The sequence below is a fragment of the Chlorocebus sabaeus genome, chromosome X, assembly GCF_047675955.1.
Source record: "Chlorocebus sabaeus isolate Y175 chromosome X, mChlSab1.0.hap1, whole genome shotgun sequence".
Classification (NCBI taxonomy): Eukaryota; Metazoa; Chordata; class Mammalia; order Primates; family Cercopithecidae; genus Chlorocebus; species Chlorocebus sabaeus.
The window spans coordinates 67,007,460-67,027,313 of record NC_132933.1 but is presented as its reverse complement, the minus strand read 5'-3'; the positions used below and the strand labels follow the sequence as shown (position 1 = coordinate 67,027,313).

The 19,854-nt window shown below is 36.6% G+C and overlaps 1 protein-coding gene across 3 annotated transcripts in view; it reads right to left on the bottom strand.

Moving 5' to 3' along the window:
- Positions 1-19,854, bottom strand: part of CHM (CHM Rab escort protein) — a 184,269-nt gene that overhangs the window by 75,975 nt on the left and 88,440 nt on the right. For all 3 annotated transcript variants that reach the window (XM_007992195.3, XM_037989467.2, XM_037989466.2), the window contains exons 7-8: positions 18,964-19,084; positions 17,339-17,564 (exon numbers count right to left, since the gene is read on the bottom strand). In XM_007992195.3, the coding sequence (XP_007990386.3) occupies positions 17,339-17,564; positions 18,964-19,084 (347 nt within the window). The remainder of the gene's footprint in view (positions 1-17,338; positions 17,565-18,963; positions 19,085-19,854) is intronic.

The window sequence follows — 19,854 nt, the reverse complement described above, 5'->3', positions numbered from 1 at the left end:
TAAAGAGTTCCTCTTAATTTATTCAGCCTTCCATTGCTATTTTAAGCTGATATATGTGTTTTTTTTTTTTTTTTTTAATGATGGCTGTAAGTTTGCTTATTCTATAGTTGAAGATGCCCAAATACAAAAAAACATTGAGATTATAACCATGTGCCACATAATAATATTTCAGTGAATAATGGACCACATATATGAAGATAGTCCCATAAGATTCTAATACTGTATTTTTACTGTACCTTTCCTATGTTTAGGTATGTTTAGACACACAAATACTTATTATGTTACACAATTGCCTACAGTATTCAGTGCAGTCACACGGTGTACAGGTTTGTGGCCTAGGAGCAATACGCTATATCATACAGTCTAGGCATATAGTAGGCTGTATCATCTAGGTTTGTGTAAGAACACTCTATGATGTTTACACAACTGTGGAATCACCTAATGATGCATTTCTCAGAATGTATCCCCGTTAAGTGATGCATGAAGCTATATACTTTTTCAAATGTGTGGACTAAAAAAAGTAGAAGAAAAATATAGCAAAATATACCAAAATGTTCAGTGTGTTATTTTTAACAGGTGATGGGATTTCAGTTAATTCCTATAATAATAAAAAATAATACTTATTTTCTAAAATTTCTGGATATGAGATATTTCTTCCATATCAAAGACATAATTTTGATGCTTACACCAACAAGGAAAATGATTAGGTTATGGCATACACACCCTCATACCAGACAATACGGCCATCTAAATTCCTTTAAAGTATGCATATATGTACTCATACACAGTTAGCTGTACAAGCATGCAAAAGGTAAGAAGACATGCAACCAACTAAACAATGATTAAGGGTGGAATTTGAGGGTGGGGAATGTTGCTTCTATTTCTTCATAAAATTGAAGAGGATATGTGTATGTGCACATTATTCCTCCCATATTCTTATTCTTTTTCTAACTACTAAGATAAGGTGTACAAGAATTTGCTCATCAGTGGTTACTCAATATCTCCTATATGCTTTGGCACTTTGCTAAATAACCTTCACAAATTAGTCCATGGTTCAAATGTCAACACATCTAAAACTGTCCTGTTCCTTACATAAACTGTACTTGGCTCTAGATTACAGAACCAAAAAAATGAGTAATAAGATTCAAAGAAAGGATGCAAGAAAATTTTATTCTTCTTGCCTCTATTAGTCCATTTTCACACTGCTATAAGAACTACCTGAGACTGGGTAATTTATGAAGAAAAGAGGTTTAACTGTCTCACAGTTCTGCAGGCTATACAGGGAGTATGGCTGGGAGGCCTCAGGAAACTTTACTATCATGGCAGAAGGTGATGGGGAACAAGCACGTCTTACCATGACGAAGCAGGAAAGAGAGAGCAAAGGGGGAACTGCTACACACTTTTAAACACCAGACCTCTTACAAACTCATTCACTATCACAAGAACAGCAAGGGGGACATGCACCCTCATCCAATCACCTCCTACCAGGTCCGTCCCCCAACACTGGGAATTACAATTTGACACAAGATTTGAGTGGGGACACAGAGCCAAACCACATCACTGCCTTTCAACATTGAACTAGTTTGAAGGCACTTGTTAAAAAGAAAGAAAATCACACATTCATCATATTATTGTAAAGACTACAACAATTCAATATATACTGAGTTGAAGCAAACCAGTATTTTTCAAACAGGTATAGTTTTGCCTCTATAGGGCATTTGGCAATGTTTAGAGACGTTTTTGTCTGTCACAGATGGGTTGGGTGAAGGTAGTGACATTTAGTGGGTAGAAGCCAGGTAGGCTGCTAACATTTTACAATGCACAAGATAGTCCTTCCCCCAACATAGAGAAAATTATCCTGGCAAAAAAATGTAAACAGTGCTGAAATTGAGAAACTCTGGTCTAAACCACGAGTCTTTGGAACAATCAAGTATCTCAAACATATATGCACCGTGTTAAAGATAGGTATGATCAGACCACCGACGGTTATTAGCTTAGAGTGGAGCCCAATCTCGTTGCTCTTTTCTGAGAATGGATGGGTTAACAGTAGTCTGAGATTCCTATAACTTCAGCAAAGTAGTCAGCCTACTTTGATTAGCTTCATGTCATAACTGCTTAGGCCCCTTCTGATCATTTCTGAGTACTGAGAGCATTCACACCTCTATTGAAAATTCTGGAACCCGATAAAATACATTTTCTAATTCTCTAATTGGTCCATAAGTGTATACTCTCTGTCTTTAACTAGATGCTTCTTGACACTGATATCCAGGTCTATGTCATAATCTTTTTCATATACTGTACATCCACTACACCTAGAAGAGTATTATGCAGAGAATAGATGCTTTAAAAAGTTGTTGTTGAATTAAATGGAAAGAAATGAAAAAAAAATTACATTTACAACATAGATGCTTCTTCAAAATACTTTGGTCATTTTAACTAAACCCTTTCTTTCTTGTTCATTAGAATTAGGCCCAGAGAACAATTCTTGTGATTGCTTCTTCTACAGCAGTGTTCCCTAGACCAGCAGCATGAGCAACACCTGGGAACTTGTTAAAATTTCACATTTTCATGCTCCACCCAGATCTACAAGTAAGAAACACTGGAGATGGAGCCTAGTAATCTTAATTTCTGACACACCTGAAAGCTTGGGAAAACACTGCTCTATCATCTCCTTAACATACAATTTCCTCAGTTATACATCATCTGCTATTCATTCATTAATCCATCAAATACTTACTGTATAACTAATATACACTAGGCATTGCATTGAGACATTCCTATATAATCTCTTGATACTGGGGTTTTAAAAAATTATCATATTTTTTAGAAAAAAAGACTATTCAACTGAAGTTGGAAAAACCTACCACCTATTTTTAGAAATATTTTTTTTAGAAAACAGCCATATCCATTGTCTATGGCTACAAAAGATTTCAACGGAGACCATATGGCCTGCAATACCTAAACTATGTACGATAATATTTGTCTCTTTACGAAAAGAAAAAAAAAAATCGCTGATTCCTAACAGGTTACTAAATCTGGCTAAGTCTCTAACTGCCTCATATTTGCCCTGCTGGCATTCTGTAACAGCAGTAGCAGCAGCAGCAATTGTTAAAACAATCACAGTAACAACAGTAATAGTAATAACAGCTAACACTTATGTAGTACTTGGGCAAGCAATATTACAAACACTTTCTTCTACATATTGGCTCATTTTAATCCTCACAACCTATGAGGTACATACTATTATCCCCGCAAAAATGAGCACAGAAAAGTCAAATAATTTGCCCAAGGATACACAGTTAATAAATTGTAGAATCAGGAGACGATCCCATCGGTCTGGCTCCAAAATATACCTTCTTATTCACTATTCTACACTTATGATAATATTTCTGTCCCATATGACTAAGGCATAGATATCATCTGCTTGCATGTTATATGAAGAGGTACCTATATATCATAGCATTAACAGCAACATTTTGCAACTTTTCCCCTTGCTTTAGCCCCCAACCCCCAACCCCCAACTCCGAATCTTTACATCCCAGAAGCACTCTTGTATTCACTCTTTAGGACCTCTTCTTTTTATAAGCTCTTAAGGAATGTTTATTTGAGTTTGAAAAAATAATAAAAATTCCTAACAATGGTTCTCAATCCTTGTTTTTAAGTCATGGATGCCTGTGAAATGTGATGAAACTATGGACTCCTTTTATGAAGAAACATAAAACATTTTGTAAATAAATTTCAAGGTCTCATGGACACTAGATTAAGAACATTTCACATATCTCAATGCAGCTCTCCTTAGCTGCAGTGCTGCAAAAGGATAGTATGTTGTGATTCAATAATCAAGCTTTACACACACACATTTGGACTAGTCAAATCTACCCATTTGACATAGGGTCAGTTTCTGCACCTATATTTAGCTATATCGCCTGGTTCTATGACAGTGTGGAAGGAAACCAATGGGGTTGGGGACATGAAACAGATAAATGCTAACTATTCCAACTGCTACTGGGCTCCTTAGCATTAGTGCTTATCAAATGCACAAATTCAAGTGACAGGGGTAGGGAGGAGATAATTTGCTCACGGCTTGTTTTTCCTTTTACCTTTATCAATTAATTAAAATATGGAAAGTTGAAATAAACTATTTATCTAAACTGGCATTTTGTATTGGGCACAGAATTGGAATACGTTTCTAGAACACTGTAAGAATGCCCCTTATTCTCTCCATTTTTTTCTGGAAACTGAATATGCATCCATAATGAGAAAATAAATAAGTCACAGCAAATTACAAGTTGTTAAAAGTTAAGAAATACCACAAATATAACAAGTTCCAGAAAATAACACAATATTTTTGCTGACTATGTCTTAATTTTTTTCAAAAAGGTTGTTTAAAAGTTATATAATAAGTGAGTCAAGAAAAATGCATATTAGGAAATCTGGTTTCTAGCCTCAGTCTCTTTTTATTTTAACTTTGCTCATTTGTAAAAATTAGACAACCAGTCAATACAATATAAAAGAGTTTTATCAACTTTAATTTTTTTTTGTACTGCTACCAGAATAGTAGGTAGATTTTTACAAGAAAAGAGATTAAGGAGAATACTATGGAAGAAAAAAAAAAATGTACTGTTGAAGAATTTACATCTATAATCTAACTTCAACTTGTTAAGGAAGAGGAGCAACAACATCAGGGGCAGACACTAAAATTCCATCTCAATGTTGCTCTGACTTCACATGCAGTTGAATATATAAACTCTTTAAATATTCCAACAGTATACTCCTTGGCCAATTTTAAGACTTCTCTTGGTTTTCTAATAGGTTGATCCAGGATAGGAAACATTTCTTAGATTTCTGAAAACTTTCTGAAGAAAAACACACTGGTTATTATAGAATAAAATAAGGTAGTTCCTTTGGTCTAAGAGATGCTATATCTTATGATTTATCCAAAGAGAACTAAAAAACACTCAGTAAAATGTATTGACTTTGGATTGAAAAAGGGGATTTTTAAAAGCAGGGGGAAAAGACAAAACAATAGAAAATACCTTACAGTCTATATAAATACACAAATTCCATGGTTATGACAAAATCACAGTAGCATGTTGTCCCATTTTAGGCATAGTTCTTTCTGTCATCACTGAATAAGTTCATTAAATGGGAGATTCCTTTTCCATTCCCTCCATGTTGCTCCTATAATTTTGAGCAAGCTGCTTAAAGATGCATATATCCATTTATATATTTGTAACTTTTAGTCTTCTCTAATTCTCTTTTTAAAAGCTGTAAGTCAGACAGCTGCTGGTGAGGCTGTAGAGAAAAGGGAAGCTTATACACTGCTGGTGGGTATGTAAATTAGCTCAGTCACTAAGAAAAGCAGTTTGGTGATTTCTCAAAGAACTTAAAACAGAACTACCATTTGACCTAGCAATCCCATTATGCGTTACATATACAAAGGAATACAAATCAGTCTACCATAAAGACACATGCACCAGTATGTTCACTGCAGGACTATTTACAATAGCAAAGACATGGAATCAACCCACATGCTCATCAATGTAAGACTTGATAAGGAAAACGTGGTACATCTACACCATGGAATACTATGCAGCCATAAAAAGGAATGAGTTCAGGTTCTCTGCAGGAACATGGATGGAGTTGGAGGACATTATCCTTAGCAAACTAACGCAGGAAGAGAAAACCAAATGCCACATGTTCTCACTTATAAGTGGGAGCTAAACGACAGGAACACACAGACACATAGAGGGAAAAAATAGATGCTGGGACTTACCTGAAGGTGCAAGATGGGAGAAGGGTGAGGACTGAAAAACTAGAAAAACTACCTATCAGGTACTATGCTTATTACTTGGCTAACAAAATAATATGTACACCAAAGACCCATGATATAGTTTACATATTTGTCCCTGTCGAAATCTCAAGTTGAATTGTAATCCCCAGTATTGGTGGTGGGGCCTGGGGGGAAGTGACTGAATCATGAGTGTGGCTTTCTCATGAATGGTTTAGCATCATCCTCTTAGTGCTGTTCTCACTATAGTGAGTTCTCCTAAGACCTGGTTGTATAAAAATGTATGGCATCTCCCTCTCTCTCTTGTTCCTGCTCTTGCCATGTGATGTGCCTGCTCCACCTTCAGCTTCTGCCATAATTGTAATCTTTCTGAGGCCTCCCCAGAAGCCAAGCAGATGACAGCACCATGCTTCCTACGGTGCTGCATCCTTCCTAAAGGCTGCAGAACTGTGAGCCAGTTAAACCTCTTATTTTTATAAATAGCCCAGTGTCAGGTATTTCTTTATAGGGGTGCAAGAACTGACTAATATAGAAAACTAGTACAGAGGAATGGAGCATTGCTATAAAGATACCTGAAAATATGGAATTGACTTTGGAACTGCACAATGAGCAAAGGCTGGAAGAAATTAGAGGACCTAGAAGAAGATACAAAGATGAGGGAAAGTTTAAAATTTCTCACAGACAGGATAAATGGTTCTGATCAAAATGCTGACAGTTACATGGACAATGAAGTTCAGGCTGAGGAGGACTCAGATGGAAAGGAGAAATTTATTGAGAACTGGAGCAAAGGCCACCCATGTTATGCCTAAGCAAAGACCTTGGCTGCATTCTGTTCATGTCCAAGGGATCTGTGGAAGCTTGACTTGAAAGTGATGATTTAGGGTACATGGTTAAAGAAATTTCTAAGCAGCAAAGCATTCCATATGTGACCTGGCTGCTTCTAATAGCCTATGCTCAATGAGGGAGCAAATAAATGACTTAAGTTGGAACTTATATTTAATGGCAAAGCAGAGTGTAAAAGTTTAGAAAATTTGTAGTCTGGCCATGTGGTAGAAAAGAAAAGCCCATTTTTAGGAGAAGAATCAAAGTGAGCTTCAGAGCAATCTCTTTCTAGAGAAATGTGCGTAACTAAAAAGGAGACAAGTACTAACGGCCAAGACGATGGGAAAAAGGCTTAGAAGGCATTTCAGAGAACTTCGAGGCAGCCCCTCCCATTACAGGCCCTGTGGGCTAGAAAGAAATGTTTCAGGAGCCAGGCCCAGGGCCCTGTTTCCCTGCACAACATGCTTCCCATACCCAGGCCACTCCAGCTCCAGTCTCAGCTCAGATGAGCTCAGGTTTGGCTCTGGTCACTACTTTAGAGGGTACAAGCCATAAGCCTTGATGACTTCCATATTGTGTTAAGCCTCCAGGCACACAGAGTACAAGAGTGGTGGGGGCTTGGCACCCACCTGGATTTCTAAGAATATATGGGAAAGCCTGGGTATCCAGGCAGAAACCTATTGCACAGATGGAACCCCTACAGAGAACCTATATTAGGAAAGTACAGAGGGAAAATGTGGGGTCAGAGGCCCCATGCAGAGTCCCCACTGAGGCACTGCATAGTGGAGCTGTGGGAAGGGAGCCACAATACTCCAGGCTCCAGATGGTAGAGGCACAGGAAGCTTGCACCCTGCACCTGAAAAAGTCACAGGCACTCAACAACCTGTGAGAGCAGCCACAGGGGCTGAATTCTATGAAGCCACAGGGCAGAGCTGCCCAAGGCCTTGGGAGCCCACTCCTTACAGGACTCGCATGGGGCCTATAGCCTCCCCTTTTTTGGACAATTTCTCCCTTTTGGAATGTGTTGGGAACACACTCCCTTTGAAATGTGTATAACAGAGTGATGAGTGTAATTGGGCTAAGGAAGACTGGCCCCAAAAATGGCCATAAACAAAATCTTTGCAGCACTGTGACACGTTCATGATGGCCATAACACCAACGCTGGAAGGCTGTAGGTTTACCGGAATGAGGGCAAGGAACACCTGGCCTGCCCAGGGCAGAAAACTGCTTAAAGGCATTCTTAAACCACAAACAATAGCATGAGTGATCTGTGCCTTAAGGGCATGTTCCTGCTGCAGATAACTAGCCAGACCCACCCCTTTATTTCAGCCCATCCCTTCCTTTCTCATAAGGGATACTTCTAGTTAATCAAGTATCTATAGAAACAATGCTAATGACTGGCTTGCTGTTAATAAATATGTGGGTAAATCTCTGTTCAGGGCTCTCAGCTTTGAAGGCTGTGAGACCCCTGATTTACCACTTCACACCTCTATATTTCTGTGTGTGTGCCTTTAATTCCACTAGCGCTGCTGGGTTAGGGTCTCCCCGACCAAGCTGGTCTCCGTAGAAATGTTTACCCAATACTTAAACCCCCATTGTGTCTTGGAAGTAAATAACTTGTTTTGATTTTATAGGCCCAGAGGTGGAAGGAACTCATTTCCAGAAAAGAATTTGAATTTGGGACTTGGGAATTTTGAGTTAATGCTGGAATAAGATTTTGGTGGGGATTACTGAAAAGGGATGCTTGTATTTTGAAATGTGATAAGAAAATGAGATTTTGGAAGGGCCAGGGACAGAATAAGTTTGTATGTTTGTCCCTGCCCAAATATCAGTGAATTGTAGTTCCCAGTACTGGAAGTGTGAAGTCTATTTGGAGGTGATTGTATCACGGAGGTGAATTTCTCATGAATGGTTAAACACCATCATCTTGGTGCTGCCCTCATGATAATGAGTGAGTTCTCATGAGTTCTGGCTGTTTAAAAGTGTGTGGTAACTCCTCCTATCTTGCTCCTGCTCTGGTCATGTGACGTGTCTGCTGCCCTTTCTCCTTCCACCATGATTGTAAGCTTTCTAAGGCCTTCCCAGAAGTTGAGCAGATGCCAGTACCATGCTCCCTGTAAATTCTGCAGAACCATGAGTCAATTATACCTCTTTTCTTTATAAATTACCCAGTCTCAGGTATTTCTTTATAGCAATGCAAGAATGGCCTACTACACACAGCGACATGCAATTTATCTATAGCACAAACCTGCACATCTACCCCTGAAACTAAAAGTTATAAATAAATAAAAGCTATAAGTTAGAGATCAGCCTATGTTACACGATTTCCTATAAATCTCACATCTTCAATTTTCCACATATAATACTCAGCAAAATTTCATCTGACGTTGAACAATTGGTAAAAAAGTGTTTGGTGGTGATAATTTACATGATTTATTTATATACATACATTTATCACATGCTAAAAGTGAAACATACTCATCCTTCATCTTTTAACAATTCTACCACATTAAAGGGAAAAATTAGATCAAATCTAGGACACAGAATAATGAAAAACTGAATCATATAGAAGGTTGACAGTTAAATGCCCTCTTTTAACAAAATTAAGTAACAATCTCTGGGCAGTTCACATCTACATATAAAAAATGTAAAGGTTGTTCCCACTGATACTGCTCCAATTAACAGGTTATAAATACATGATGTAGTATATAAAACTTATTCCGAACTAGAATATAGTTATAAAGGCTACTATGTTACCAACCACACAGATAACCAAATTTGTCAGGGCTTAAAAAGGTCTTCTGTTTGGAAGATATATTGTGAGAGTAAAGTCTATAAACTGCATGTATATCCTGAGCAGTGTGCCAGAAAACTTATCAACCAATTAATTTACATTAGGGAAAACTATAAAGCTTGCTAGACTAGAAAAATATATAGATTTTAATGACTTTTCTTCCAATATGTTCCAATTATTATATCCTGACATATTAATGGATACTAGGTAGCAACATAAATATGTTTCATTTTCTTTAAAAATAATCTACCTATTTAAATTACCAAAAAATAATCTACCTATTTAAATTGATAAAAGCCTTAAAGGACATTTATTCATGAAAGTTATCTCTAGTAGTTAAAATGTCACATGTGGAAATCATTTAGAATGCAAGGATATGACTTCCAAATGTCTTTGAATCCTTCACATAAATATGCATGCATACCATTTATAATAGTAGCCTTGATGAGAACATGCTGTAACTGGCTTTGAGAAATGCTTAAGAGGCTTATATTAAAACAGAATATAGAATGGTGGTTAAAAATCACAGAACAGGTGACACCTTATTCTGATAACCTGGTGATAAAATGTGTAGGCTATGATGTATAGATGGTGATAGTGTTACTACTTTAGGATAAAAATAAAACAATATTTATATGGAATTATAAAGCATTATGGAGAGAATCTAATATAAAATTAAAAGTTAATATCTTCAGGTCAAGGAAATGTATGTTTATTATAATTCACAGACAGTCTCATGTATATAAAATATAAGAACTCAAGAGAATTACCCAGAAGTTTAATATATTTAGTCCCAAAGTGCTGGGATTACAGGCATGAGCCACCACGTCTGGCAGGATGAGGTATAAATTTTTATAAAAAGCATTCAATCTGAGCCACATGTAGGCTCTGCAGAAAATAAAAATATATGTAAGGCTGACAAACCTCAGCCTTAAGGTTACAACCATCTTTGGAGAAAAATGTTTTCTTTGTCTAAGATTCAATACATAAGATCACATTCTGAAATTTTATATCTGTACACGACAAACAAAACTTGTAAATGTCTTTTCCCTTCAAAAGAAATAAACAAAAACAAAATGAATTTTTTAATGTATTAATTAGAAATAGAGAGATTTAGTGGAAAAGAGATAAATAAGGCTAAACACTCCATTTTTGTAAAACACTAGTAACAAGGCCAGTGAGCTTAGATCACTTCCCAGTGATCTGTTCATTCTGTTTTTATTCCTTATCCTAAGCTGCATAGGAGTGAGTAGCAAGTGGCAACATGAGAGAAAACATGGTGTGTCTCCTTTGAATCAGGCAATGACACAGGAAGAGGGAAAGAGTAACTAAGAAAACCATAGAACTCCCCCCGCTTGTATTAAGTTGATAGAAGGACCTTTGGTTCCTGCGGGACATGGCACTCCCCATTTATCCCTACTTTGACGATCAGAAGACGAAGAGCTTGTCTAGAAATATACAGATCTATCATATTTGGAAATAAGTTACTTCCAAATTTATAATGTTGCCACCTAAAGTCATAAGATCACATATTTAGGAAATGTAAATTTGAGAATATCTACTTCCAGTGGTAAACTGAACTAGATACTGTGAAGAGACTTCCTGTTAACACCAAAACTAGGTCTTGGATGAAATAATTGTTATTGAACCAATGACACTGAAGGAAGGGGAATGTCCATGGAAAACACCGATCTCCATGTACATACAATACAAACCCTAACCAGAAATAAAAGCTTTGAGCAATAAACACTGAAATTAAAAAAACAAAAACAAAAAACAAAAAAAAAACCTTGTGACGGTATCACTATGTGGAGGTTGTATTGCATTATTAAGTGAGGTCCCCCAAAGGGAACTAAAATGATCCTAATTCTGGAGTGCCTTTAGGATGAGGCAAACACAAATAATCCCTGAAGAAGGGCACTCGCAATTTGGGTACCCAGATTAAAATCAATCAAATATAAACTCTCAGCTAAGGAAAAGCATTGCACACACAAGCAAAATCATTGAGATGAATCAACAGAAAGAATACATGGCAATATTACACTGTTATGAAGTTTAAATATTAGAGTTATCAGAAAGAAAATGTAAAATATCTATATATGAAATGACTAAACAAATAGAATAAATAATTTCAAAAAATGAACAAGTAAAAAATATCAAGAATGACAAGGAAGATGGTGAGTAGAAGTTCTGAAAATGAAATATAATATTAAAGAAGGAAAATGAATGGGTTACAGGTGAAGAGAATTAATACACTGGAATACAGAACTTAATTATGTACCCAGAATACAGCCAGAAAGACAGGAAGATAGCAAATATGAAAAAGAGATTGAGAGATATAGAAGAGAAAATGCTAAGTTCTAAAACATACCTACTTAGAGTTACAAAAAGGTGAGAAGAGAAAAGAAAGAAAAAACAATACTTATCAAGATATTGGCTGATAAATTTCCAAAACAATAAACAACATAAATTTACAGACAGAAAAAGCACAATGTATTTGGTTGAACCACAGGACAATGTAGGTCTAAAATCGTTGAATAATGTTAATTTCATATGGTTCAACCTATACTAAGCAAGATAAATACAAAGAAATCAACACCTAATATTCACTGTAGTAAAAATACAAAATACAAAAGCAAACTATATTAAAAAGCAATATAAGAGAAAAAAGATATCTTTGTAACTTGTCATAATAAAGAAATGACAAAGTAGGCTGACATTGAACTTTTCAGCAGCAAAGGTGGAACATAAATGATGATGGAACAAAATTTTAAAGTATTGAGAAAAAAAAAAAGTCAGTCTAGCATTGTTTACTTAGTAAACTTCCACTCAAGACAAAAAAGAAGAAAAAGTTATTTTCAGATACAACTAGGAAGCATTTGCCACCAATGGATGTAAACTGGAGGAATTTTTCTTAAATGCTTATATTAGAAAATATTTAAAAGATAAATACTTAATTCATGGAATTTCAGCCTAATAATTGCCAAGGGCAGGGGAGGGGAGAGATGATCTAAATAAAATCCAAAGAAAGCAAAATAAAGGAGATAATAAAGAGCAGAAAATAATGAATTAGGACACAAAGTTACAACTGAATAAAAAAATCCCAAATTTGATACCTGAAAAACAGAGAGGTCGTAAAACTTACCCAAAGTTACCTGGCTAATAAACAGAAAAGTCAGGACTTAAATCTAGGCAGTCTTGTCTCCATACTTCAGGTATACTATATGACCTCCCCAAAAAAGCTAAGCATAAAAAAAAAAAGATTGCTCTATTTGACTGTATTAATCTTCATGACCTTTATGTATCATAAAAACCATAAGATAAAATACATCCAAAACATATAACTGAAAAAAGATCACTAATCAGGATATATTTTAAAACTCCTACAAATCAATAAGAAAAAGACAACAACCGAATAGACAAACGGGCGAAGGTCAACAACAAGAGGGTGGAGAAAGATGGTCAAATAGAAGAAGCCTCTAGTGATCATCCCTCCCACAGGAACTCCAAATTTTAACAACTAACTACACACACAAAAAGCACCGTCATAAGAAGCAAAAATCAGGTAAGCAATCACAGTACCAGGTTGCAACTTCCTATCACTGAAGGAGGCACTGAAGACAGTCTTGAATCGTCAACACCACCCCTCCTCAATTCCACGGCAGTGGCCATGCGGCATGGAGAGAGAAATCTATGCATTTGAGGGAGCGAGAGCATAGCAACTGGGGGATGTAGCATTGAACCCGGTGCTGCCCTGTCAGTGGAGAGCAAAGTTATGCTGGGCTCAGTTGGCACTGAGACAGCATTTGGACCAGCCCTAGCAAGAGAGGAATGGCCCATCCCAGCAGCTGGTGCTCCAGCGTCTCAGCAAGCCTTGCCACTTTGGGCTAAGGTGCTCTGGAGTTCTAGGTATACTTGAAAGGCAAGCTAGGACATAAAGACTGTAATTCTTAGGTAAGTGCTAATGCTGGGCTGGGCTTAGAGCCCATGGACTAGGGCAGCACATGGCCCAAGGAGAAACCAGCCTGAGCAGCTAAGGGACTATTCCTGCCACCTCTCCCCAAACCCGAGGCCATGCAGCTCACAGCAATGAAGGTGACAAATTCCTTCTGCTTGAGAAGAGAAGAGCAAAGATTACAAGGACTTTGTCTTTCGTCTTGGATAGCAGCTCGGCCACAATAAGATAGGACACGAGGTAGAGTCATGAGGCTACCATTCTAGACTCTAATAACTCCCAGAAAACATTTCTAGACATACCATGGACCGTAAGAGAACCTGTCACCTTGAAAGGAAGGACCCAATCCTGGCAGGGCTCATCACCTGCTAGTTAAAAGCCCTTGGCTACAAAATAACCAACAGTAATACCCAGGTAGTATGCTGTGAGATTCTGAGACATGCTGGTTTCAGGTGAGACCTGGTACATTCCCAGCTGTGGTGTCTATGGCAAAAGACTTCTGCTGGAGTAAAGCAGAGAGAAAAGTAAAGGGGACTTTGTGTTGTGTGTTAAACACCAACTCAGCCACAGGGGTGCAAAGCACCAAGCAGGCTCTTGGGGACCCAAGTCGAGGCCTAGGCTCTTAGAAAGCCTTTCTGGACCTACCCTCGACCAGAGGGGAGCCCACTGCCATGAAAGGTAAGGCCCAAGCCTGGAAGCATTCAACACAAGCTTACTGAAGAGCACTTGGGGTTTAAGAGAACATTCAGGCGTGGCCTGGCAGAACTCCCAGTGGGCCAGTGGCTGTGGTGGCCACTGGGAGAGGCTGGGAGAAGTCAAATTATCCTTGTTTGCAGATGATATAATTTTATATTTGGAGAAACCTAAAGACCCCATCAAAAAACTATTAGACTGAAAATTCAGTAAAGTTGCAGGGTATAAAATCAACATACAAAATTAGTAGAATTTCTATATGTCAACACTGAAAAATTCGAAAAAGAAACTTTAAAAAGTAATCTCAATTAGAATAACCATAAATGCAATTAAATACCTAGGAATTAACTTAATTAAAGAAGTATACAATCCCTACAATGAAATCTAGAAAACACTGATGAAAGATATTGAAGAGGACACAAAGAAATGGAAAACTATTCCATGTTCATGGACTGGAAGAATCAATATTGTTAAAATGTCCATACTATGCTAAGCAATCTAGAGATTTAATGAAATCTGTATAAAAATACCAATGGCATTCTTCAGAGAAATGAAAACATCCTAAAATGTATATGGAGCCACAAAATACCCAGAATAGCCAAAGCTATCCTGAGCAAAAAGAACATAACTGGAGGAATCACATTACCTTATTTCAAATTATACTACAGAGCTATAGTCACCAAAACAGCATGATACTGGCATAAAAACAGACACATAAACCAAAAAGCAGAATAGACAACCCAGAAACAAATCCACACACCTACAGTGAACTCATTTCTGACAAAGGTGTCAAGAATATACACCGAGTAAAAGACAGTCTTTTCCATGAAGGGTGTTGGGATAACTGGATATCCATATGAAGAAAAATGAAACTAGACCCCTATCTTTTGCCGTATATATAAAGCAAATCAAACTGGATTAAAGAATTAAATCTAATGCTGCAAACTATAAAATTACTACAAGAAAACATTCGAGAAAACCTCCAAGACACTGGTCTGGGCAAAGATTTCTTGAACAATGCCCCACAAGCACAGGCAACTAAAGCAAAAATTGACAAATGGGAACACATGAAGTTAAAAAGTTTCCGCACAGCAAAAGAAACCATCAACAAAGTGAAAAGACAACCCATATAATGAAAGAGAATATTTGCAAACTACCCATCTGACAAGGAATTAATGACCAGAATATATAAGTAGCTCAAACAATTCTACGGTAAAAAAATCTAGTATGACTAAAAAATGGGCAAAAGATCTGAAACATTTTTCAGAAGAAGATGTACAAATGACAAGGAGACATATAAAAAGGTGCTCAACATCACTGATCATCACAGAAATGCACATCAAAACTACAATGAGATATTTTATTGCCTCAGTTAAAATAACTTTTATTCAAAAGAAAGGCAATAGCAAATACTGGCAAAGATATGGAGAAAAGGGAACCCTTGAACACTGCGGGTGGGAGTGTAAATTACTACAATCACTGTGGAGAACAGTTTGGAAGTTCCTCAGAAAAGCAAAACTAGAGCTACCATACGATCCAGCAATCCCACTGCTAGGTATATACCCAAAAGAAAGGAAATCAGAAATCAGTGTATCAAAGGGATATCTGCACACCACATTTATTGCAGCATTGTTCACAATAACCAAGATTTGGAAGCAACCTAAGTGCCCAGCAACAGATAAATGGATAAAGAAAATGTAGTGCAGTTACACCATGGAGTAATATTCAGCCATAAAAAGAATGAGATCCTGGCTGGGCCCGGTGGCTCACGCCTGTAATACCACCGCTTTGGGAGACGGGTGGATCACGAAGTCAGGAATTCACGACCAGGCTGGCCAAGATGCTGAAACCCCATCTCTACTAAAAATACAAAAATTAGCCAGGCGTGGTGGCACACCTGTAATCCCAGCTACTCAGGAGGCTGAGGCAGGAGAATCACTTGAACTCGGGTGGCAGAGGTTGCAGTGAGCCAAGATCACACCACTGCACGCCATCCTGGGTGACAGAGCAAGACTCCATCTCAAAAAAAAAAAAAAACAAAAAAAAAAAACAATGAGATCCTGAGATCCTGACATTTGCAACAATGTAGATGAAACTGAAGGTCATTACATTAAGTGAAATAAGCCAGCCACAGAAAGACAAACAATGCATAGCCTCACTTATTTGTGGGAGCTAAAAATTAAAACAATTAAACATATGGAGACAGAGAGTAGAAAGACGGTTATCAGAGCCTGGGGAGGGTTTTGAGGGGGCAGCGGTTAAGTGGGAATGGTCAATAGGTACAAAACGTAGTTAGAAAGAATGAATAAAATCTAGTATTTGATGTCACAACAGAGTGACTACAGTCAATAATGATTTAATTGTACATGTTAAAATAAAGAGTATAATTGGATTGTTTTCAAAACAAAGGATAAATGCTTGACGGGATGGATACTCCATTTACCATGATGGATTACACTTTGCGTGCCTGTATTAAAGTACCCCACAAACATATATGCCTCCTATGTGCCCACTAAACATAAAAATTTTTTTTAAAAATGTGTAAAACAAAGAAAAAAAGATACAACAAGTATTTCCTGAAGATAAAACATGAATGGCCAGTAAACATATGAGAAGAGGCGCAACTTCACAGCTAATTAGGGAAATGAAAAATAAAAATCCAATGCAATGATAATTTATGTGAGTTAGATTGACAAAAAAAATTTTAAATACTGGCAAACATGAAAAGCTTTGGGTATTCTTATGTACTGCTAAAAGGTTATAATTGGTACAGCCCTCTAGAGAAATAACTGAACGCGATGTTGTAAAGTGTTGACATTCATGTATCTCATGACTTGGGAATTCCATTCCTAGATATGTTTCCAAGATAAATTATTGAATATATATAACTTGAAATATTCACAAGGGTGTTAACTGCAAAAAAACTGGAAACATCTGTGTTACATCAACAGAAAAATGAAAAAGTAGACTGTGGTATATTCACAATAAAATACGATGTAACAATAAAAATTAACTAAAATTATATGCAATGACAATACTTTCCATCACGCTATTGAGTGGAAAAAGGAACTTAATAGCATTTTTATAAAGCTCAAAAACAGGCCATACTGAATATATCACTTAGGTGGGTAGATAGGCAGGTAAATCCATTATAAAAAAAATAATAAAGTATATATTTGCATATACTAAATCTTGAATAAATCTCCATTTTTGCCTTCCTAATTCTCACCTGTTATTTAAGTATCACCTTTAGAAGGGACAAGAAAACCAATGGCAAACTTACCTGCAGAAACACTGGGGGAGTTCTCCTTGGCCATACAAAGGAAACAAAAATGGAGTGTTGCCATATCGCCCAAGACAGTGAAGAAAGTTTCTGGTAGCTTTGAGACCATCTATGGTACTGCTGGCTGTCTCTGATGTCATTGCAATTGAATGCAGGACAATATATTGGAGGTTGGGGGTTAATTTTTGAGTTTTTAAATATTCATAAAATGTAGTATCTTCATATCCTATGAAAAGATGAAATTTTATCACTTAAAATCAGAACCAAACTTCTATTTAAAAGCACCCCACAAAAAGGAGATGAAGTGTGTTTCAAAGACCTCAAAAAGGACGTAGGTGGTATTACATTTTGGACACTGATGGTTGATCTTAGAAAAAAGTGGAAACAATCTCGCTCTCCAATTTGGAGTAACGGCACAATTTTTAAGCTTTATATGATTGAGCATTTCATGCATTTAAAAAAACTGGAAAATAATCTCACTTTATTGTCATGAAACCTGCAGGATAATGCCAATAATGGTACTGAAAATATTAAACAACTATGACAACATGGGAATGTATTTATTTAAGATGATAAATACTTCTCACTAATAATCAGAAAATAAACTAAAAAATAATGAAATGAATTTCTGTGTGGCTACTAGAATCAGTCTTACGGCCACATAATCACATCAAAACATATGGGACCCCTAAAAGTTACTCCTTTAAACCAAGAACAGAATATAATGTAATTGGACTGTCAGTGGTGGTAAATACCACGCCATGATAAAAGACAAAAACTTTACGGAAATAATTTACATAAATAAAAAGTATAAAAATTTACTGAGAGAACTGAATTTTACACAGCCACTGTGGATAACATGACAGATCCTAGTAGACTTGAAGCTTTAAGAGCAAGGATTAGACTTTCATTATTTCGCAGAGGAAAAAAACTATCACTGCACTTCCCATTGTAACTTTATAAATAAATTATCAATAGTATATTCCAATTTTGGATAACATTTTCAGACCAATGGACTTAAAGTATACAGCTCTGATATTAAAATGGCATATTCAATTTTGAACAGACTGTGAAGTAACTGGCCCCAGATCACACAATGAAATAGGTCAAAGCCAAGAATAGAAACCATGCCTTTTCTGAATCCAGTATTTTTCCCCATATACCATCTAGCCTTTTTTTTTTTTTCAAACAAAATAGTTCAAGATTCTAGGCAAAAGCAATCCTGGAAAATGGCAAAATATATAGTATTTTTACTTATGAGAAAAAATAATGGAATCATGAAACGGGATTATTATCTACGAAGAGCCAGTTGACAGTAGTATTTAAATAATAAGAATAAAAATTAAAATCTAGCACGCTACTTCAGCAATAGTCAAAATATCTACACTGTAGCCACATGGGGCTATGGAGCCCTTGAAATATAGCTAATGAGACTGAGAAACTGAATTTTTTATTTTATTTCATTTTAATTAATTTAAATTTAAATAGTTACATGTTACTATTGATAGTGCAGAGTTAGAATGCATTTTAAAACAGTAATAAGTGGCTCACTAAATCAGAGCAAGCATATTAAAATAGTAAGAAATGTCAAATAATTGGAGAACACAACTTAATGAAAAACATACCTTTATATTCATCAGGATATTTCTCATATTCCATACAAAATGTAAGAAATTTCATTAGCATTCGTTTTTCTACCATAGTAAGTTGTTTGCTATTAAAGACATCTGCTCTGGAACAAGGAACCTGAAAAATATTACGATTTTAAGTTAAGAAACTGCTTCCTAACGATATAAGTATTCCAAATTACACTTTTTTTCCCTTTACATATAACAGGATTATCATTTCCATTCTAGTCAGGCTTTTTCACATCACCTTCCATCAGTATTAATGGCATCTCTGCTAACTTCAGGGCTAACTGTGAGCTTTCTTACTTAATTCTGCCAAGTTACTCCACATGCCATTAAAAGACCAATGGCATGTCATCCTAACAGAGAAAAATTTAGCAGTGCTATCTAAAACAAACACTGTGGTTCTCCCCATGTATATGTTAGTACATTATTATGCTTTTTCTCCAATTAATCTGCCTTTTGTGAGTTGATTTTTCAGTGAAACTTCAGAGGCTTAAGAGGGAGTGTTTCCCTTGGCCCCTACAGTTTTGCTGCTGTAAGCAGGATAGCAAAGCTCTGTTCTTCTGGAAGCTGTAGTGAAGAATCCAGGATCTGATCAGCTGTCATAAGGGTAAGATTTTTTTCTAAACCAGGCTCTGGGCCTCCTTCTCTGTGTGGAATCTGATCAAGTGGACAGTAAAACTCACCGTTTCTTTCTTTTCCCTCTCCAAAATCTTGATTAATGGGAGAAAAGGATTTGTGTGACTACTAGTCTTGGGTATAGTGACTCTGGTGTGTTTTTTGGTACTTTGTGTGCTTTTTGGTACCAACACCAAGCTGCAGAGTAAGTCATGAGAAAATTAGCACTGGAAATTTTAATTAAGCATTTACATTTGTAAATCTCTA